We start from the raw sequence: 22,474 nt of genomic DNA on the forward strand, positions 1-22,474 counted from the left end.
AGGACTCACACAATGAGTCTTTCTGAAATGAGATAGGTGTTCTCAAAAGTCACAAACAGGCAGATGGCTGAGGAAATGGTGAGGACATGATCCTTTCAGTTCAAAGTTGTCTGACCTAAATCACAGATTCTGAATTAAGATAAACTAGCCTGACTACATCAGAAAGATGCTAATGTAAAAGAAACCTTTATTTTAAGCAAGATGTACTCTAACTGGGCTGATTTGAAAGGGTTTGCACATTGTCTGTACCTTTTCTTGTTGCTGTTTGTTGGTCCATTCCAAAATTCCCAACATCATGGTCAGTGGTTTCCCTTTTAGTGAAAAATGTAAGGCATGTTGGCCAACACACATGCATAGAATGATGTTCCATATGGCAGAAACTGCTGTCTCAGGGGGCTGGTAGAGAGGTGAAAGAACTGTCTTTCGTGTCACCATAATCCTTTTCAAGAGTCTTTTGTTGACATTGTTTTTACACTTCCAGTTATAAGACTCAGCTTCCAGAGTCCAGGGTTGAAACTGTTTTTCTTTCTTTGGGGTCAATTAATGTCTGGTGAAACACTCCCAAAAAACCCTTCTGTCACACCAGTATGAGGAAAGGATGGAATGTGCTGTCAGTTATCCCCTGACCTTGAGTGGGATCACCTGCATCTTCCAGCACTGGAGCTGGTGATAGTGTTTGGCAGAAATCATTCTTTCTAACAGAATTTCTGAAGATTATATCCAATCTAAACACACTTCTTAGGTATTTACTTATCAAGAAAATTATTTGCAGTGTGCTCGGTGTTTGTTTGCAACTGAAACCTTTGAGCAGGGCCTTGAATATAAAAATTCCGGTATAATTCTGAGTCCTCTGCAAAAAATGAGTCCATGTGATCCAAATTAAGTATTCAGTATTCAGTCTGATTTCTTGGCACCGAGGAGCTCATCTGGGACAATGTTATTCCTGCAAAAGAATTTGCTGAACTTGAGTTGTGCAGTGTTTGCAACACAGTCGAAGCATTCATGATTAGAATATATGGACCATAGAAAAATTATCACTGTTTTTTTTCTATGACGATTTGAATACTACTTGTTTAATGTCTCTCCAGACCACAGGTCAATCAATGAAATTTCACAAAATATCAGTGCTTGAACTTCTTGAGTGTCTGTGCATAGGCGGAAGAGGAGTTCCCATGGAAATACTGTGTGACTAAGTAATTAAGAATTGTAGCATATTCTGTATTCATTGAATAAAAATAAAAGTTTCTCAGGAAGCATAAAATCTTGGCATTTTTTGATGTTAATATTCATCACATAATAGTCTCAATAATGTTCTTTTGACATTATATCTATTTGAAATATTATAGAAAGTTAAGTAACTCTGTATATTTTAGTTCCTTGAAGAATATTTAATGAGAAATCCTTGCCTTTTTTTTCACCATCTGAACATTTGAGTATCTTATAATAGTATAATTATCATATAATGATAGTTATATATTTGGATTTGAATAAAAATATACAAAAGTTGATACCACCTATATAACAGATAACCTCAAACCTTTCTTTGAATAGCATGGTTTGGTATGTCTGTTGGGTTTAGTTCTAAGTGTAATCCTGCCACACGGTCAGGAATCTTCTGAACAGGCACCTGCTAGATTTTAAGAGGCTTTTCATTTAGAATGATATTGCTGCTTGCAGTTTCTATATAAGAATAACCACTCATTACTAAATTTTTCATCAAAAATATGAGAGAGATAAATAAATTATAAAGAAACTTTTTTTTCTACTTTGCAGGTTTCTTTTACAATGTGTTCTGGACCAGCCAGTGAATTTTTTTTAACTGACCAGGTAAGCTAATATGCATAGTCTTTTTTTTTTCCAAGAAAAAATATTTTCCAGACATTTGACAACTAATTCTGAGAGATTGTTGTTCTGAATTGTTGGATAAAATTTGTAAAATCTATTATAAATATATTCAAAAAGCTTTTGTTAGTTTTTAATTTAAAAAAACTTAAAACCAAAACCGTTAAAATTTTAAGAGTTCTATCATTTTCAATTAGGAAATTTACCACATTTTCCAGATGTTTGAACTTCTATTGTTTCTCTCCCTTCTTTTCTTTTCTCCTTGTTTCCTTACATTTTACATTGATATTTATGGGTTTTTTTTGTTTTTATCAAAGTCTTACAAATTGAACTTTTTTTTGCAATCGATTTCCCTCAACCTACCAGTGCTTCAGCATTGCAAACAAAACCATCTGCTGAGAATTCCAGGGGTGGTATTTTAACACCATGGGAATGGCAAAGCAATGCTCTTGTGACTGTTGGGAAGTAGAGATGGCTTTGGAAATTTATAAACATCATTTCTGAAGTTAACAAAATACAATTCAGAAATTAATGAAATTAGAGGTAATGATCTGGTTTCATTGGTATCAAAAAAATAACATAAAGCACCAAATTACACTCTTGCCGTGCCTAGGTTTGTAGGCTGAATTGTGTGTTTTACCTGTGGAATTTCAGTTTGTCTGGCTGTTTTTGTAGGTAGTTTGCAGAAAACACCTTTTTTGTCCACCTCTTTTATCGTTATGAGAGAGTTGGGCAATATTATTTACATGCAGTGCAGCTTTAAGGCTGCCAACACATGTATGATAACTTTTTATTCTTTTTTTTTTAACAGACTGATGTGGATAAAATGAATGAAAGTTGCTATTTTGGATGGAATATTATGTTCACAGTGTATAGATGTGGTTTGCCTTAGATTAAAAGTTTTTGTGCTTTTTTATAGGCTTATCTTAGCCCTGGCTAGAATAACCAAATACAGCCAAAATAATAAATAAGATCATGGTGCTCCTTTGCAAGGATTTTTCTTATTTTATGTTAAAATAGTCCATAGCTCTACTTTTTTATCAGTACTGTTAATCTCACCTTTAATTTAGATAAACTGTTCTTTGATCATCCTCTCATTATTGTAACTTCTTGACATTGGGCTTTTCTGTGGTGCTGCCAGCACATAAAAAACTTTCTCAGTCTCAGTTCAGCAAGGAGAAATTTCATCCCTTTGGATCTTCTCCTGAATTTTTTTTTAGACAAATTGCTCCCAATACCTTTTATGTCCTTTAAAAATATCGGTATCTGCTTCAGCCTGTGCTGCCTTTTGGGTGCCTAGTGTGATATTCCCAGGTTTTGTTTGCAAATTAGTCTGCAATCACCCTTACAAAGAAGGAGAAAAATCTTGGTTTAAAAAAAAAAAAAAATATTTTCTCCCCCAACATCTGGGCTCTCTTTTCTGTACCTTTGGCATATCCAAATTAGCCATTTCTCCAACATACATTATTATGGTATTTTATTATGATATTTTGTTGAAAATATTGTTGGATATAATTATCAATGATAAATGAATCCACTAATTTTACCAGCTCTAGCAAATAGATGGGTGTTGATATTATCTGATTTTTTCTTCTTATATCAAAATGTCTCCTGCAAAATTTGTCATGGTGTTTGCCTTACAGATATAAATTGTAATGACATTGTAATGCTTTGATTGATTTGAAATAATAATTCATTTATTTATCAATATGAGATATCCAAGAAAACAAATTTTTATGGCTCAAATAGCTAATTTAATTTATTTTTTAACAGCCTCTCTTTAAACATTATTAATCATTTTTCTGAAACAAAAATCAGTGTAACTTAGAAAGATTTCCCCAAATATGTGTTTGACAGGACAATTTTTAAAAATTATTTTAATTAAAAGAGTGAAATAAAATTCATCATCAAAACTATTTTATGTGAACAAATTACTTTCTCCCACTTCATCCCTACACCTTCCATGCTTTCTTTCTTTGGCCACCACTCTCAAATATTGCCTGGTCTATGTATCTGGCAGTCAGTGACATTTTTTTCAAGAAGCTAAGTCCAAAGGAAGAGATTAGGTCCCCAAAAAAGTTTCATACAAACTGGAGAAGCTCAAGAAGTGGCCCAAGATGATCTTTGAGATCCCTTCCAACCCTGGCCATCCTGTGATTGATTCTATGATTCTCTGAACTGTATTCTCTCCCTGCTGACTTTATTTGTGGTCCTTTGCCCTTAATGATGATGCTTGTAGGCTTTATGAGGTACAAAAAATGAGCTACAATAGATACTTCTGCTCCATGAGCACACTATGTCTTTGCATGTATCCCATAAGTTTCTATTAATTAATTGTATCCCAGCTAATGAACATGTCTGTGATGAATTAAGGCTTGCCTGAATCAGATGATGACCAGCAGCTCAACATGGAGGGCAGTGCTGGTCTTTAATGCTACTGCTACTGAAATGCAAGCTGGTTTGGCACTTTTCATTTCTCTTTACCAACTCAAAATGTGAATCAAAGTATTCTAAAGATTATTCAGGTTTTTGCTGAGTCCCTGATTCTGCTGATATTTGTGGGGTAGGACACTGTGAGCCTGCAAGGCTGCCTGGTGACCGAGATACTGGGTTGCTGTTGCAATACTGTCCAAAAGCAGAATTTTCCATAGATATTTGATCCACAACAATTCTTATAAGAATTAACACTCTGACAAATAGCTGTATTTTAAAGTCTGTCAGGCTACTGAAATTCTCAGAGGCTTTGAAAGTCTTCTAATAGTATGGTTGCATTGTTATTACACAACTTCTATGCAATACACAAATTGAGAACCAGAAATTATCTATAATATAGAAAATCCAATAGGAAAAGGCTTACTTTTTAATTTTTAAATTTTAAATATTTTTAACAACTGGTGGCATCTTACATTTTCATTTCAAGGACTAAATTTGGGTTTTGCATGAAATAATAAAAGCTCTAAATAACTATTTTGAGGCAAAAAATATCTTAGAAGTGTATTCCATAACAGCTCTGCTAAACAGCATGGCAATTCTTTCAGAAGTTTTTTGTACTCCCATGATTCTTTTTTGAGATACTCAAAGGCCTTAGCAAGTTAGGACTATTGTAGCTCATCAAATTACTGGCAGATACAGAACAAACTCTAAGGAACAACCATTGTGAGTGAAAATTGGATTCACAGTTTTTACAACCGGAATCTGGTTGCCAGCGTTACACTTGAACAAAACCACAGGATTCACCTAATTACTCTCCACTTAGTTCTCAGATGCATAAGGAGATCTATTCACAAACCATAAACCAAAAGTCATACAAGCTGGAATTAAATAAACCAGTGGTTCTCTATTAACTGTGCTTCACCTAAACCTCCCTGTAAATACCTGGTCCTGGCTCTCTCAGAAACACAGTTCTGGACTTATGAGCCCTAGGTTTCATCTCATGTGGTAGTTTCTATATTGCTGTTATTCTGAAGTCTTGTATGGCATAAAACTGTGTGTTTGTTTCTGTGCACAGGGATGAGTTTCATACAGAATCAGTACAGATGAAATCATTTCAGTTTGTCCCTGAAAAATTAACAGCCATAAAAAAGCAGGAGTATTTTCTTCACGAAGTCTAGGGCTTAGCACACATTTGTACTCAAAATTCCACAAATCTCTGGTTGAATGCAAAAAGTCCATTAAAAGGCAGAACTTTTATTTTTTTTAAAAACTGCCATTTCATTCATTTGACTAAACATTTTGACTATTGAAAATAACTTAATGCAGAGAAAGTTATCATAGTGCCCCGCAGTAAATAATTGCTTTTCTGGGTCCTTTGTTTTAATTGGTGACAAGAATATATGAATATGTGCATTTTTTGAGAGAGGCTTCAATTTGTTAGAAGGTCTGTTTCTTTTTCAGCTTGGGTGTGCAATAATATGAACTTTAGTACTAGTGATTATGAAAAGGTCTCTTGAGGGTTTTGCTGTTGTGGCATTTTGGTTTGCTAAGAGGGTATTTCTCTCCAGTTTATATCAGCAATGGAAGACCCCAGAACTGATATTATCTTTGCATATACATTTTTGTTTGCAGTATTTTTATTTAATGAGTCCTAAATTCGCTTGCATTTTCATTTCCTATGTAGCAATATCTGCTGGTCAGCTATACCAAATCCTGGGGATGACTTGTTTGGCAAATCTCTCCAAGTTTTTTCTAGTCCTGAGTGACTTTCTTCAGGGTGTTAGTACACATAACCTCCCTTTTCCTACCAGGAGGCTACCACCAGAAATTCCCCCTCACTTTGGTCACACGTTTGATGTGTGCTGAGTCAGATCCTGCACCCACACAGTTAAAACACAACTCGATTTTAGGTGGACCCAGTCCCTCCTGTGCAGATCTCACCCTGGCAGGGAGAGGAGCTACCCCTGAAGAATAAAAGTAGTGTATACTTCACTCCTCAGGAGGGAGCTGGTTAGGGAAGGGAACTCCCACCTTTATTTCTGGATCAGGGCCGTTGTCCTGGCCCACTGTGTACACTTGAGAAGTCAGGATCCAAACCCCTGTCTCCCTTCAAGCAGCTCTGCCACTTTCCTTTCTTAAAGGAAAATAAGGTTATTTTGGGATCATTTGAAATTAAATACAAGCCTTGGAACAATAGGTTCTGATGGGTGTGCCATACATGGTGTCACTTTTTGTGCTATGTCTGCAGACCTGGGAAAGCGTAACCATCCAGCTTTAAGCTAACTAACCAATTAAAATCTTTTTAATGTTCCTTATGCAGAGTTCCATAGAGCATTGTCAGCATACGCATATATGGGCTCTGCTCTTGGAGCTCCATCCAGAGAGAGCAAGCCCTTGTTTCGAGGAAAGGCAGATTTTGACAGATCTTTGTATGAGCACAGGAGGCCACTCAGGGTTGGGCTCTCAGCAAACTTGGCAACTCTTTTTCTCCTGCCATCAGTCTTGCAAAGTTTGATAATTTCAGTAATGTTTAATCAGTTGGGTGTGAGTATGAAATAACTCCTCCTTTCATGCTCTCTTTAACTTTGTAGCCTCAGTAGTTAGACAGGATGTTTTCAAAGGCTCAGTCTAACTTCAGACTTTAAACAGTAAAAATAAGTATTTTCTTTTTTTTTTTTTTAAATCATCCTCTATGCAATATTGTTACAATCATTACTACAAGGAGAAGGAAGTCTGAAAAAATTATTTCACACCTTTTAAAAAATTGTAAAGCAAGTCTTTAAGGCCATTGCTTTTTATGCCTTTTTTCTTCATTCTATATTTTCTTATTCTCATAAGGAAGCAGCAAATGAAACATGAGTTATTGGTTACCTGTAGTGTTAAGATTTCAGCAGAACCATCTCATTGATTTCATTCTGTAGGGCTTCCAATCTACTTTTAGAAATTAGTCAGACATGTAAAAATAGGAGAGTGTATGTGATTTTTTTTTTCCTCATATATCTCCAGGCAGTAGAATGTCAGAAGTTACAGGAGCTGAGAGCTACAAGCCTCGTGTTGGAACAGTAGATGTATAACTATTGTGGCTTTGGCATTTTCTCAAAATGAATAACTGGATGAGATACTAACTTGTTTCATTTTTACAACATCTTAAAAACTGTCATATGTCCAAAGGCTTAGTTTTAAGTAGTTTTTCCTGGAACATTTAAGAGAAATTTCATCTAAATATACTTGCATTATTATTTTGTAGTTTAAACTGGTATCTTCAGGATGCTATTTTTTTATTATTACATCTTTTATGTCTGAAGTTTTTTTTTGTAATTTTCATATATATATAGCAAAGATGAACGTCTGTTCTACAATTTGCTTGTGATTTGTCGTCAGTTACATTTTTCTAACCTTCTCTGGGGGTAGTTTTTACGCAGTATTGACAACATTGTTTTCTGATCTACTTGAATGAAATTAAGTAAATAAAAAGGAATAAAATTTTAGAAAGGATGAGGAGGTATGCCTTGATAAATATGAGTTAAAATATTTTCCAGCCTTTTTTCAATTGCCCTGTTGGAAAGACCAATGGCTATAATAAATTAAATAAGTGAGATTATAGAGTTTTTTTCTGCCAATTTTCTTTTAAGATGTTAAAATGTCCTAAATATTCTGTATCCTATTAGCTTACAATGGTTTCAAAACAAAACAAAGTGCTTTTTTAGCAGGCGCATCTCATTCTTAAATAGAAACCGCACTGTGAAGAAATTAAGTTCTGAGGAAGTTGCTTATGTTACAAAGGGAAACACATGAGAGCAAGTGAATGGCAGATTTACAGGTCTAAATGTGCTCCCCATGTGTCCTTCCCATGAATACCTAAGGTGGCAGGGACCTGCTAGGAAATGGTGATGTTCAAATTCATACTCATATGTGTGTCTTAGTCTCCTTGAGTCTCAGTGACTGCAAAGTTCTCTTCATGCTTTTAAGAGTTAACACAGTAGAAACCTCAAATATTCCAGGGTGGTTTTGCCTTTAATGGCAAAAATGCCTTTAATGCCTTTAACATAGTACAAGAAAAACCTCATGGATTTTTCAGCCTGGGCTTACAGGATCTATGTTACAATTCCTGCTTCCCACTGCAAATGGGTATCAAACTCAAATCCAAAATGCCACCGTATAGAAGAGAAGACTTTGTTCAGATTAGTAATGATATCAGACACATTTAGCTCTTGGGTTTTTTTGTCTGTTTCTATTGAGCATTTAACTGTCTGGACACAAACCCTGTGCCATGTGCTCTGGGATGACCCTGTTTGAGCAGGGGGCTGGGGCCAAGTGACCCACTGTGGTCCCTTCCAGTCTGACTCATTCTGCAAACAAAAAGCATAATATTTTTAAAGCTGGAGAAAAAAAAATACAGCCACATTTTACATGCATCTAATGATGTACTTCCTAGGGAAAAGGGAAGAGTGCAGAATGGAAGAGGGAAAATTTGCTAGGAACTATATAACACCAAGCATTAAGGGCATATATGGAGCATTGTGCTTTGCTTTATTGTTCATCACTGAAGTTTTTGTTTGGGCTTTCTTCAAGTTTCTTTTTCTAAAATGTTCCGTGTTCCTTTCTTTCTCACCTCTTCTGCAGGTTGAAACAGACTGTGGACTTTGAGTATTTAGATAACAGGCATTATCCAGAGGAAGAAGTGTAATTTAAGAAAAAAATATATTTGAGGGAGGGGCAGGAGGTAGCTTGGAACAACTCTTCACATTGGAAGACAGTTTCCTAGAACATAATGGATTTGGAGACTTTCAGTTTTTCCCCAAAATCTTTATGATTGTCTGGGTTGTCTTGCTTCTGAGTCACTTGTTAAATTGAGACTCCAAATGTCTGTGATGAAGAGATGCAAGTGTGCTAGACTGGGCCCATTGAATGTACAGATGCCAGACTTATTGGGAGTGACACTGTGAAATTAATATGTACACACTGCAATTTAAAGGATAATATTATGCAAATATTCCGAAGCATGACATGTTAAAAAGTAGTTACATTTTAGACACATCCATTAATATTTTCTCTTGAATATCAAGTACTTCCTCCCACCTGCCATCTCTTCCATGTTTTCACATTCTATGATGTTTAAATGTCATAAAGCTGTCATAACGCTGTGACTAGGCTTTTTGGTTAGTAGAATCTAGCACAATCTGCATTTATATTGTGCTCAGCACGTTAAAAACAGATTATACATTTCAAGCAGTACCAAAAAGACATATTTTTAATAACTTCTTCTTCTTATGGAGCAGATTCTGAATTGCTTTTTCTGTTTCTAGCATATAGCACTACAATGTTGTGCCCCTAAGAAGCATATGGGGGAAAAAAACCCCAGGCTTAATGGCTTATTCTGAGTCCTGCTTGTACTCCTACTTCAGACTTACATTTATGCATGTGATGGTGTCACCTACTTTGGAAAAGAAGTAACAATTCTAGGTGCTCAGGTTTAGGCCATGCCTTCCTCCTCCCCACCCCAGCCAGTCTCACACAAACAGTTCCTGTCATTCTCAGTTTGTGAACTGCTCTTAACACCTGGATTTGAATGCCAGAATTCTACACAACATCTAAGCAAGCAAATGAACTGCCAAAGTTTGCAAACAATCACAGCATTTGTAGAATCTTGGTAGCATCTGAAAGTCAGTGCTTTATTTTTCTGATCAATGCTGCCCATTAATAGCAGCGTTCCTGTGCCCTGAAGTGCTAGGATTTCTTGTCCCCCATTTGTTAACCTATTTTTATTGAGAAGTACTGCTGAATATTGTTTACATTCTGTTCACATGGACATTCTAGACTTCAATTCATGTGTATTCTTTTAGACAAATTATATAAAAGTAATTGTAGTTTAAAAACACCACATTGCTTTGAATTAAGAAATGAACTGCCAGTGGAGAAGCCTTGCTTGGAGACTTAAATTAACCAGACTTGCCTGTAAGCATGTAGTTGTAATGGCAATACTATGAAAATATCATCAGCAACATCATGGTTAGATATATAAAGATTTTCAGTTTAAGCAGGATAAATATTTTTTTACACATCTAAAGTGAATGAATTTGATCTCCAAACTGAACAAAAATATATTATGTGGAACACTGCATTTTCTAATGTTTCTCTATCAAAATTTGTTTGAAATCTACTGGTCACAAACCTGATATTCCTCCAGGAAAAAAAAAAAAAAGGTATACTGGAAATAGCAGACAAATTCTAAATAAAACAAAATAAAATTATTCTGTGCAAACACCTACAAAATAATTTTTAATATTATTGTAATAGTTTAAAAAAATGATAGATATCTACATGTGCTGTATAGATAAAATATCATTACTTAGTTTAAACTTTATCATCTATTATCTTAACTCAAAGAAATACCAAAAAAAAATTATACATATACTGAGATTTCTTGTTCTGTACTCCAGTTAAAAAGTAGGAATCTTTAGGGACTGGTAGTGGGCGAAGTTAAAATATTATAGAACTCTAGATCATTAAGTACATTTGTCACTCTGACGAGAGAAGAGCAAAAAGGAGGAAGAAAATACTTAGATTAGGTTATATTCCAACAAGAAAAGGTAAGCAGAAGTAAGAAGAACAAATGGACCTCTCTAATCCAAATAAAACATTTTAACAATGAGAAATTATGAAATACAGATCATATGGATTATGGAGCAATGTTTTTTTCCCAGCACACAATTTTTTAACAGTAACAAGCAGATAAATTACACTTCATGTTAGAATAAAGAGTAGGTATTTGTGTGGTTAAGTGTTTGAATGGCAATTAAATATTCCTAGAAGTTGTTATCAATATAATAGACTGGATTATACAGAGGAAAATAATTTCTGTTAACAATGCTGTCGTTTAAACACTGCATCATAGATAAACTTCCAGGAAATAAATTTCTTCAAAGCACAAAAATCCAAATTGGGAGTGAAGATCAGAATAAACAATGATTTGTTATATTCCACACAGGTTATTATACTGCTCCTATCATCATAATATCTGGTTATTTTCTGGTGGTGCATTACACTCTAGGTTTGTACCTCAGCACTCTGCCATTGCAAGATGAGACCTGTAGGCTTGGGGGAAGATGGATTAGGAAAATGTGAACCTTGCTTAAATATTAAAATATTCTGCATGTGTAAATACTAAATGAGAGGAGGAAAGAGTAGGAATGAAAATTATATCGAATTGGGTGAGAGAAAACACATTGACATGTGCTGGCTAACACAGTAAAGACTTTTGGAGTTTAGGCTATCAAGAGGTTGATGTTTGATACATGAAGGTTGGTATCTGTTTCAAGAGTAGTTCAGAAATGTCTGACAGATTGTTTGAAGGTATTACAACCTGCACAAAATGCCAGAATTTTCATCTCTTGGATTTTAATCAACTGAAATTTTATTTGAAAAGGAATAAAATGTCCAGAGTATCGTATCCTTTTATCTCTTCTGTGAGATTGTTTCCAAGGCAGATGGGGTTTTGGAGCTGCTTTCCTTTGGTAAATGCTCCTGTCCCTAGAAAGGATTGTTGTACCCTGGAAACTTGTGACCTTGTGTTGTCACTAAGTGATGCTGCAGAGGTACCCAGACAAACTGCAAGCAGAATATACCCAAAGAAAGATTTATATGGAGATTAAGCAAATTCAACTAAGCTAAAAAAGAAAAATAAATAATAAAATTAAATTAAATTTTTAAAAAAAGAAAAACCCAAATAAACCCCAAAAACCTCAAAAAAACCCCAAAAAAACCAAAACCATAACCAAACCAACCAAAGGAAAAAAATATCAATCTCCCCCCCAAAAAACTCGCAAAAATAAAATTATATTCAGTGCCCACGACAAAAAAGAAGCTGAAAATATATAAGCAATTGGACTGAGAGGCCTCTGTAAACAAACACAAGCTAGAAAACTATGGATTAAAAACATATTAAACATTTGAAAGGACTCTTTCTCTCAAATATAAATTGAGTTTTATGATATTTCAAAGACCTCTGCAAACCTGATGCATTTTTGTGTCAGTTTCTGCAGGAAGGTCCAAGAAAATTTTGGGTTATAGTAATTATTTCAATGAAAAAAATTTCAGAAGAATTTCTAAATTTATATACTAAAAATACCCATGCACAGTATGTGTTAAAGAAATGCTCAACTAATTAAACAGATAATTCTTCATCTGTATCAGACTTGGAAGTTAATTGATCAGTTTATTTTAATTCATGTCTAATTGCTTACAAATCTGTTATTTCCAAAATGAGCCTGTAGCCTGTTGAGAACAGGATGTCCTTGCATAGTTTTTATTTTGTGTCACAAGTCATTTTGTAAATGTTGCAACTGTCTTTCACATGGCCATTACAGGGATGAAAGTTATGTAAAATCTCAAATGGATCTTTCATTTTGCAAATTTTCTTTAACTAGAAAGGATGAAGGACATGAAATACCAGTTTTCACCCTGCTATAATTTTAAATCAAAAAATAACACCCGGCTGGGATTTAGTCCAGGTATCATATAAAAACTGTCCTGAATTTTTACCTAAATCAGTTTATGGATAATCCTGTTTTCACAAATCCTGAAAAGGCAAAGCTAGCTATTTTCTTAGTTGTAATTATTTGCTGATTTGGGTGACCTGAGATATTTAAGTGGTCAGATAGGAGTAGTTTAACTTAGACTATGGGTGGAAAAGGCATTCACATCTGGGCTTGTTATCAACAGGCAGTTGCATCACAGTTTTTAAGCATCACATGTGTATAGTACCTCTAGGAACTCACAATTTGACCTTATCTGAAGCTGGATTGGTTTCTGCATAAATGTTTTTGCAGACTTTATGATTTACATTGCACAATATAATATCAGTAGTAGAATCTGCTTTCTCAACTGCAGCAGCTTATCAATCACTCTTCCTCTCCAGAAGTGAGTTTTCTTAGTTGCAGTTTATTATAGTACCACAGGGGTGCAATGCCAAATGCCAAAATCAGAAAAAAATGTATTAGTTATCTGTAAAGAGCCTTATTTTTTTACATCATCCACAAATCCATCTTAGTCTCTCGTGTCCTCTGCTCCAGAACCTAATTCCCCTAATTCCGAAGAGGGCCTCATGAGAGACAGAGAGGGGTGTGAGAGAGGTGAAGTATTTATTCTGTCATACACTGCTCAAGAGAGGAATACATGCATTTCATTGCCAAGCAATATTTTCACAGGGGTTCTTTGACTACAAACACATCTGAGTGCACACACACACATTGCAGTATCTACAGAGGAGCTCAAGATGGACCAGATGCCTGTAGAAGTCACTGCTGGCAAGTAACTCTCCAATACTCAAAGTGAATGGGGGCTTGGTCACACCACATTCAGTCAAAAGGTACCAAATTTTTGGGAGGAGATGCCAAAATAAGGAAAGGAAATACTTTGTTATATACAAAGTTGCAATGCGCAATTTTTCTCCCACAGGAAAAAGAAAAAGGTTTTCAGAATGAAAATCAGAAAAAGAGGTTACAACAAAACAGCCCTGTGGAAGGAAGCCTTTTTTGATGAAACTGCTATTTCTTGTGATATGCTTGGTTTACAAACACTTCAAGATTAGGATTTACATTGTGACTGAAAATGCATACAAATACTATATCCATTTTCTTTCTCATTATTAGGTATTTGTAGTATGTTGCCAAATCCTTTGAGAGCAAAGCTGTCCTTAGGCTTATTTATTTAGATTGGTGGTGTATCTCAGGCTCTTCATTAGGCATCCAGATATACAGCTATGTCCTGAACAGTAAGGATTGCTGATACTTTTGAAGACAGATAGAAATGGAGGAAAAATTCAAGTAGACATTGCTCATTTCAAAAACAAATTTCGCCATGTAGATAAGGAGGCAATTTATTAGGAGACCCTCCACATATATAGGAGAAGCCACTTAGCCAGTTATTTGAAACTTGTACAAGCTGTCAGTAGATACCAGCATAAGGTAATGATCTGAGGTAGACAGTGACATATTGGCGAATGTTTTGATTAATCTTAATGTTTTGTGTTGCTGTTTAGATCATCTTCAAAGACCACAATAAAGTATTTTAAAGAAAATTTACTGCACTAATTTGTTTACATAATAAAACCCAATATCTGTTGTAGGTGGCTTTGATTTTAAGGCTCCCATTCTTGACAAAGCTCTGCAGACTTGCTCACACTGGATGGTTCTTACAATTTCTGTGAGAAGGCTAATTGTACAGATTAATACAAGTGTAAAAGTTTGCATGATTATAGCCTAGAGACATTATATAGCCCAATACCACTCCCAGAGCATGGAAACCAAAGGTTCATCATGGGACATGCTGTGTGGAGACAAGGTTTCTGCATGCTCTGTGCACGGCATTACATTCAATCAGGTATATAGCCTATTCAAATTAATATAGGATATTGGCAATCCTTATGAAAGTTTGTTTCTCTTGAACTAGGAAAAAATTCTTTACTGTCAGGGTGGCAAGGCCCTAGAACCGAGAAGCTGTGCCTGCCCCGTCCCTGGAAGTGGTCGAGGCCAGGTTGGATGGAGCTCTGAGCAACCTGGTCTAGAGGAAGGCATCCCTGCCCATGGCAGGGTAGCTGGAAGGAGATGTGCTTTCTAGGATTCTATAAATTCACCATCCCATGACTATTATTATCCTCTGAGGACAGAACTAGATTCTGCTTACAGAACTTAGCAGCATTGTAGCTAAGAGGACTGTTGCCTACATGTTGCATTCTAGATAAAAGATAAATAGCTAGATAAAAGCTATCCAGAAACACATTCCACAAATCTGGTTGCTTGGTTTCATGCTCTGTGAGCATAGGTTACCATAGAGTTTCAGAAAAATGCTTTTTCAGGAAGCAGAAGCATAATAAGACATAGTCCACCGGAGTTGTGGTGAATGAATGAGACGTCTGTTAACACATTGAAAGCAATCCATTTATAGATTTAATGATTAGTAAACTTTAATTTCCTGCAACAATCAGCAAAGTATAAAAAAGATGGTGGCATTTCAGTAGGTTCAGAAGTATTCCTCCAGGTACCCGGCAGCTGCCAACCCTTTGAATATACCTCCTTATGATTGTCCTGTGATTGCTGTAAACTGACTCTCTTTAGCAACCAAGTCTTTCTGGAAAGCAAACCAGACAGTTCCTTCCACCCAAACTGTACATTTTTCTGTAGATACCTATCTCTGAGCCGCTGGAACAAGCCCTGCCTCCCGGCTTTTAAGCCAGGATATACCTGGTAGTGATCAAAATAGTGTTATACTCATACTGGATTCCTCTTGTCCAAATTTTACTTTACATGTTTTTGTTGTAATGAAAAAATTCAAATTCTTGACTTTGATCCCAAAGACCTAGGTATTGTGCAAGTTTAGCATAAAAACCCTTTAATGTTCTCAAGTTTATGCAGTCTGTGTAAGCTAATGGTTCAGAATTCCAGACAGAAGTTGAAAGGCAACTGAGGACTCTTGTCACAATCTGAAACAAGAAATAAAGGTCTTCTACTTATTACTAGGAAAGAAAAAAAACATCATTTAGGTACATGATGCCTATTGGTCCTTTGGAATCTCCTTTGTGCTGGTCATTCATCCAGTACTGAAAATTTCAAACCAATGACTAACCTACTGTGCTGTCTGGTTTTGGTTAATAGTTCAGCATGTTTCAGGTTCTTCAATAATCATTCTGTGCTTATTTATATGTCACCCTTTGTCCAAGCTGCAGCTTTGCTGTCAAGTATGAACAAGAACAATCTCTTAAAGTCAGATGTGTTTTCAACTACACTATAGTAATCTTGGCTGTGCTGAGGCTCCTGTCTCTCCACCAAGAAGAAAATTTGGATATTAACATGGAATTCACAGTGTGTGAATGTATCTATGGAAGAAAAAATACGTAATATCATAAAATTCAATGAGCTGTGGAATCACAAGTTACATGAATTCATGTATCATTACTGAATTTGAATTCTTTCATTAATGCACACATAATATTTTGTATATGTTTTTATGTAGTTGTTCTGGATTTTGAGTAAATCTTTTTACCTGATTGGCCAAATCAAAACCTGAGGGCAATAATTCATTTGTTTTTAAGAATAAAATAATTAGAAATGTTTTGTCCACTACAGAACTGTATTCTGTTAGGGATGGATAACCAAGTAACCAAAGATCTGGTAGCTAAGATACTCAACGGATTGCATGATAGCTGATCCCAGTGCTGATTTGAGGATCCTGTATGGGAAGATGTGAAAACTCTTATGGAAGGCAGTCTGCTTGTACACAGGAATATTACTAAAATGTGTGAGGCAAAAGCTAAAAAAATGCCCTGATATGACTGCACAATGTGAATTTCACAGAGATAGTGTAGAACTGCAATTTGATAGAGAGATAAAGGCCTCTCCTATGAGGAAAGGCTGAGAGAACTGGGCTTGCTCAGCCTGGGAAAGAGAGGGCTCTGGGGTGACTTAATTGTGGCCTTCCAGCACCTGAAGGAAACATTCAAGAAAGATGTAGAGAGACTATTTACAAGGGCCTGGAGTGATAGGACAAGGGCGAATGGCTTCACACTGATAGAGAGTAGTTTAGATTAGATATTAGGAAGAAATTGTTCCTTGTGAGGGTGGTGAGGATCTGGCACAGGTTGCCCAGAGAAGCTGTGGATGCCCCATCCCTGGAAGAGTTCAAGGCCAGGCTGGATGAGGCTCTGAGGGTCTAGTGGAAGGTGGCCATAAGAGGGATTTGGAATGAGATGATCTTCAAGGTCCCTTCCAACCCAAACCATTCTGTGATTCTGTGATTTTGAGTTATATTGCACTAAATTTTCCCCAAAGTTAATATAATTAGTATGTCTTTACTCAGAACGTGACTTTTCTGTTATTCCTGTGAATTATCCCTTTCAAACAGCACAATATCTTCTCTGTGATGACACCCACCAGTCACAGTGTGCCTTTTTATATGTTTGATTTTGTTAGAAAGAGACAGTTTATTGAAAAGAAAGCTGCTTATTCCTATTGGAAAATGGGACTTTAAAAGACATTGCCTATATATTTTCAACAACCAAAGTTAATTTTTGTATTTCAAATAACTTTTCAGCCTGTAAACTATATTTAGTGTATAAATAGTTCCCCCTCTACAAGTCAATAACCTGTAAATTATACATGTATAGTGGAAGTAGAAGTTAAGATCCAGAGTCCTCTCTTCCCTGCCTTTGATCACTCATAGCCTGCTCAATCTTACAAGAAGGCTCCGTGCCTTTGATCTCTTCTGCCTCTATCTCTGTTGTTCAGGTTAGCTGGGGATGTTAATTTTGAAGAGCAGGTTTTCCTCACAAAATTAAGTCAGTTCAAACTAAAAAATAACTGCAAATGTAACCATTTGTATTAAAACCACTGAAGAAGTCAAAATCTAGAATAAATATTTAAAACATTTCAAAGTACGAAGTGTTAATTTCTTTAATATAAAAGTACTTTAAGATCTAGATTTGAGGGATTGTACTGTTTGGGGTGAGAATATTTTGCAGACTCAAGAATTCACAGTAGGGAAATTGAATAATGCTATATTTAAAACTGTTCTACCATTTTTACTTCAAAACTACTTGATACTTTGGTCTGCTGAATCAAAAACACACCTTGCATTGGACTATAGTGCACATGTTCTTTCTTTTCAACTAAGAGTTATGACCTGATGAGGTTTTTTTCAGGCTCAACCTGCTGGGAATGTAACCCAGCAAAGTGCATGCACAGGTCCCATATTTTTTATGTAATTAAAATGAGAAAATGTGTGGGATATTTTTGGATGTATATACATATACATCTACTAGGAAAACATTATGATGTTCTGGAAAGTACTGTCCAGAACTGTAGGAATATAAGGACCTAGAGATGCATGTCATTTCCTTCTTGAAATAATTATGTTTCAAAAATTCAAATTTTCTCTTTTTGTCAATGAACTCTGCCATAGTGAGGTGTGAGACTGTGTCATTTATAACAGTCAGGGGATAGGTGACATACAGCTTGTGTTCTACTTTTGGTTCAAGGCAGTTAAGCAAAATGATCCTCTTAGATAACATTTTATAAGATTTTAAGGTATGAGCAGCCAGGATTCATGCATGTTCATATAGGAAAAATATGAAGTTAAAAAAAAAAAAAAAACAAAAAAAACCAACCAAAAGCAAACAACTCTTTATCAGTGACAGATAAGTCAATGGTGCAAAGAAGGCCCCTCTGACTTCTTTTATATTACCAGTCTGTATTCAGGTGAAGAATGAGTCCTAAGATAAATAAGTGGCCTTGGGGGATCCTTGCTACATAACTGGGCAGAAGGGAGCAAGAAGTCATCTGAGCTTTCTGCTGAGTTCTATCTGTGCAACCCCAGGGCCCTGAGGATTTTTCCTTCTGAAGCTTGGGAGAGGATTGTTGTTGTGATGGAATTCCTTGCACACGTGCATGAACTCAGAGCAGCATTGCTGCTGTTTTTGAAGGGGATCATTGGGATGGGAGTTATACTGGGACAGGTTTAGGCACTAGGCATGCTGCTAAATCAGGAATTTGTAAAAGTTTCTGGCTTCCATTCTGGCTATACTTGTCCTTGCTTTGAAGAGATGTTTGGAAAAGACAGACTGTGTTTTGTTTATCACAAGTAGAAGGCATGTAAGGAGGTATTTGTTGTTTGCCCTCTTAGCTAGATGATTTTCTGTGTGCACTGTCTTCCTACTCTAATGACCAGGAACTATACCAAGTAATCTTCAGATTTCAGTTTCCAAAGGTAGTGGTCAAGTTGGTGTAAACTGTGTGAGTGTTATTTAGAAATTATCTAATTCAAGGTAGTACTTATGAGTCAGTGCAGGGTACTTATCACCGAGCAGTGTCAGGTATTCTGTGCTCAATACAGTAATGCTGTTTCTGAAAACAAGTAAATCTTTGTCTCTTTTGCCTCTAAATCTGGTAAAAACATTTAACTGCCATGCTACCCAGGAATTTTGAGGAGTGATGTGCTTGAATGCTTTTAAATTTAGGGAAAAAAAATAGATGGTTCAGATTTTTTCATCTACTGAATGGTGAGGATAATGCTCAGTTATATTTGCACTTAGACCCAGGAGAGACAAACAAGGAAAAGAGAATGTGTTTTTCTACATCCAAGACTGGGTATATGTGAAGGGATTGGATGTTTTATCTCTTGCTGTGAACTTACTTAATGTTTCTGAAGTGACAGAAGTGAAATAAATCAGAGCTGGAACAAGTGTGTTGAAGGAAATGTCTGTGGCAAAGATCTTCCTAGCATCAGGTTTGGTTTGATAGAACACTATGGCATTTCTACCTGTCTGAGCCACGGTGTTGTTGCTTGTGGAGAATGGGACATATCTCCTTGTGCCTGAATTATCTGTAAATTATCTTTTACCTGTAAAAGGCTAAGTTTTTCTAAGGGATGGTGAGTAGCGATAGAGCCTGGCTCTTGCTTGGGCCTCGCTATGAACTCATCTCCAAACCATCTCTCCTGCAGCCATACAGTTTGTTCTACCACAACTGTGCTTCCTTGTGAAGAAGAGAAGGGTTTCTCCTGTTTGTTCCTGGTACTTTCTTTATACCATTCAAGAGTTACTGGAAAAGGCTCATCTGAATTTTCAGTACCTGTTTAATTTCATTTTATTTGTACCTTTTGTTATTTATGAATATATTCACATTTAAGGGAAAAGCTAATCTTAAAAAATCCATGAACAAGTCTTTAATTGCCTGAACAAGAGTATTGGAAGTGCATTATTCAGTTTTCTATTGCTATGTATTTCTAAGACTGTCTTAATCCAGTAGCAAAGCAGAAAGAAGGTTGAGAAAAACTGGGACCCAGCCATACAGCCAAAGGCCGAAAGTTAAATATGTTTCAAATAACACAGTGAAAAGTTTAGAGAAGAAGGAATTTAAAACAAAATTGTTCATGTAAATTTCAGAAAGGGGAAAATTACACTTAAATTTAAGAGGAATGACATCTCTGGCTCTCACCACAGAGCATCTTGCTTAAGTCTCTTAATTCGGTGCTGTTAACCTTAAGGCAGAAAAAAACAGAAGGCATAGTGCCATTTGGGGATAAAATTAAAGTAGCTAGCAGATGATAACTTTTAATTTGCATGCATTTTGCAAATAATTTTTGTCACCTCTGTACACTAGGGCCTTTGAGAATGTGATCTGCAGAGCAAGACCATTTAGTTCTAAAGTGTTATGCTGTGCTATATAGTATGTTAAAGTTATTCAGAAATGTGCAATATATCCAGCACTTGCATGTCATCTTCACTTTGTGCATTTTCAATTTTTAACTTGTAGTTTTAAAGTTTTAAACTTGCTAGTTTTGTTTTCATGTTCAAGAGCAGCCATGTAAAGAGCAGAGATTCCCTTCGTACCTCTCCCTTCACACCGGCGTGGCTGTTGCGTTTCTTTCCCATTCTCTGTCAGATTTTCTGTCATAGTTGGGTCTGTGTGGGTTGCCATGCTCAGGGAAGACTCTGATTTTTACTTTCCCATTGTTTAGCCTTTTAACCTGAGAATTTTGGGATGGTGGTTGTTCTCTGGGAACTGAGTACAGCACAACTATATTTGCCTGTGACCAGAAACCCTCGGCACAGCCCAGGTTTCCTATCCTCCTTGTGTCCCTCTTGCTGCCTCCTGAGTAGAGGAAGGATCAGTGCCCTGTTCTCCCATGGAGATGTTTCAGTGCAGCTTCCCTCCACCCGGCCTCCCTGCCTCCTCCAGCTGTGCATGAACAGGGCCAGGCACTCCCACAGACACAAGTTCTTGGTTCCCTTTGTGCTGCCCGTGAATTAGTTCATAGTCAAAGCACTCTGAGGTTCATCTACATCTCTAATTGTTGTCAGGCACATATGCAAGTGATATTTTAACAGCTTTTTAAAATCCTTCTTTAATATTGGTGAAGTCAATACTCATTACTGAGGGCTAGCCACATGTTGAAGTGTTTTTCCACACATGAAAAATAAAAAAAAAAAAAAGACTGTAGGATCCTGTGCCTGTCACCCCTCAAAAACTGCTGCTCAGATTTGCCCAGTTCAGACTGTCTATTATTTGTAATTATTGACAAATATCCTTCTGAGATCTGAAAGTCAGATGGTTCTCTTTTCTTTTTCACATATCATCACTGAATAATAGTAGCAAATTTGAGCAGGATATTAATTCATTGATGTTTAGTTGGAAGTTTCTACTCTATTCTAGTGAAACCCTGATTTTTCTCCATGGTTCAAAATTCACCTGGGTATATGGGTGGTTCTGTTGGAGATGTATTACAGCCTAAACACTTTTATGGTTAATGGTAAAAAGTAAGGTGGGATGAACTGAACTTGAGTCCCAGGTGCCCTATTAAAAAAAAAAAAAAAAGTAAAAATTTGGTTTGATTTTTGCTCAAATCAATAAGAACACTACTAAAGTGATAAAAATTGAATCTCAAGTTTCAGTTTCTATATAACTGTTAATTAAAGACATTTGGCTGAATTTTCTGAGCCTGGAGAAAATTATTTAGTTCTAAATAATCTCCAAGATATGTTATTAAATCTCAAAGACCTTTATAGAAGAATCTCCTCTTGCATCATTCTTATGGCTAAGGGATAATGATGCACAGAGCTTGTTTGTGGTCCTTGGAGGACAGTGTGATCCCTGTGGTCCAAGCCATGGATCTTGAGGCAAGTTGCTGGAGTGATAAGTCGCATTTTCACTTACCTCCTGGTGGCACCCGTTCAGCCATCTTTAGTTCACAGGGAAAAGGAAGTCTGGATTCAAACCCATGCACATGGCATTGCAGTCTGGAAGACTATTTGGGAGACCTTACACCATGTCCCTGCATCAGAGTGCTTTCTTCTAGCTGCTGGCCCTTGAAAACTTCCAAAGTTGGAAAAGAGGCAAACTAAGCCATGAACTGATTTTCTGGAGCCATAGCAAGCTTCTCTTCTGACTGACAGCTCCCACCAGTTGACCAAAGTGGGGCTGACACCAGGAGCACTGGCTTAGCAGACAGAGCAGGGTCACTTCCATCCCCTGATGTTGTGCCCAGCACTTCCTCCCAGCCCCTTGCCCCTGCTGGGCTGGAGTAGTTGGACCTTCTCCCCACCCTCGAGGTCCCACCAGCATCACCACCACCATTTGTAGAGGCTGCTCCAAGTGTTCTCCCCCTCCCAGTCACACTTGCCTTCCCAGAAACCCGGGTCCCAGGCTCC

General features: G+C 36.5%; 1 protein-coding gene across 11 annotated transcripts in view; it reads left to right on the forward strand.

Annotated features, from left to right (window-relative positions):
• LOC119704257 overlaps window positions 1-22,474 on the forward strand; it is a 279,500-nt gene that overhangs the window by 213,986 nt on the left and 43,040 nt on the right. For all 11 annotated transcript variants that reach the window (XR_005257893.1, XR_005257894.1, XR_005257915.1 and 8 more), the window contains one exon: window positions 1,774-1,827. Coding sequence is in view for 2 of the 11 variants with exons in the window: in XM_038145189.1 (XP_038001117.1) it covers window positions 1,774-1,827 (54 nt within the window). In the remaining 9 variants the exon portion in view is untranslated. The remainder of the gene's footprint in view (window positions 1-1,773; window positions 1,828-22,474) is intronic.

Source organism: Motacilla alba, chromosome 1 (genome assembly GCF_015832195.1).
Source record: "Motacilla alba alba isolate MOTALB_02 chromosome 1, Motacilla_alba_V1.0_pri, whole genome shotgun sequence".
Lineage (NCBI taxonomy): Eukaryota > Metazoa > Chordata > Aves > Passeriformes > Motacillidae > Motacilla > Motacilla alba.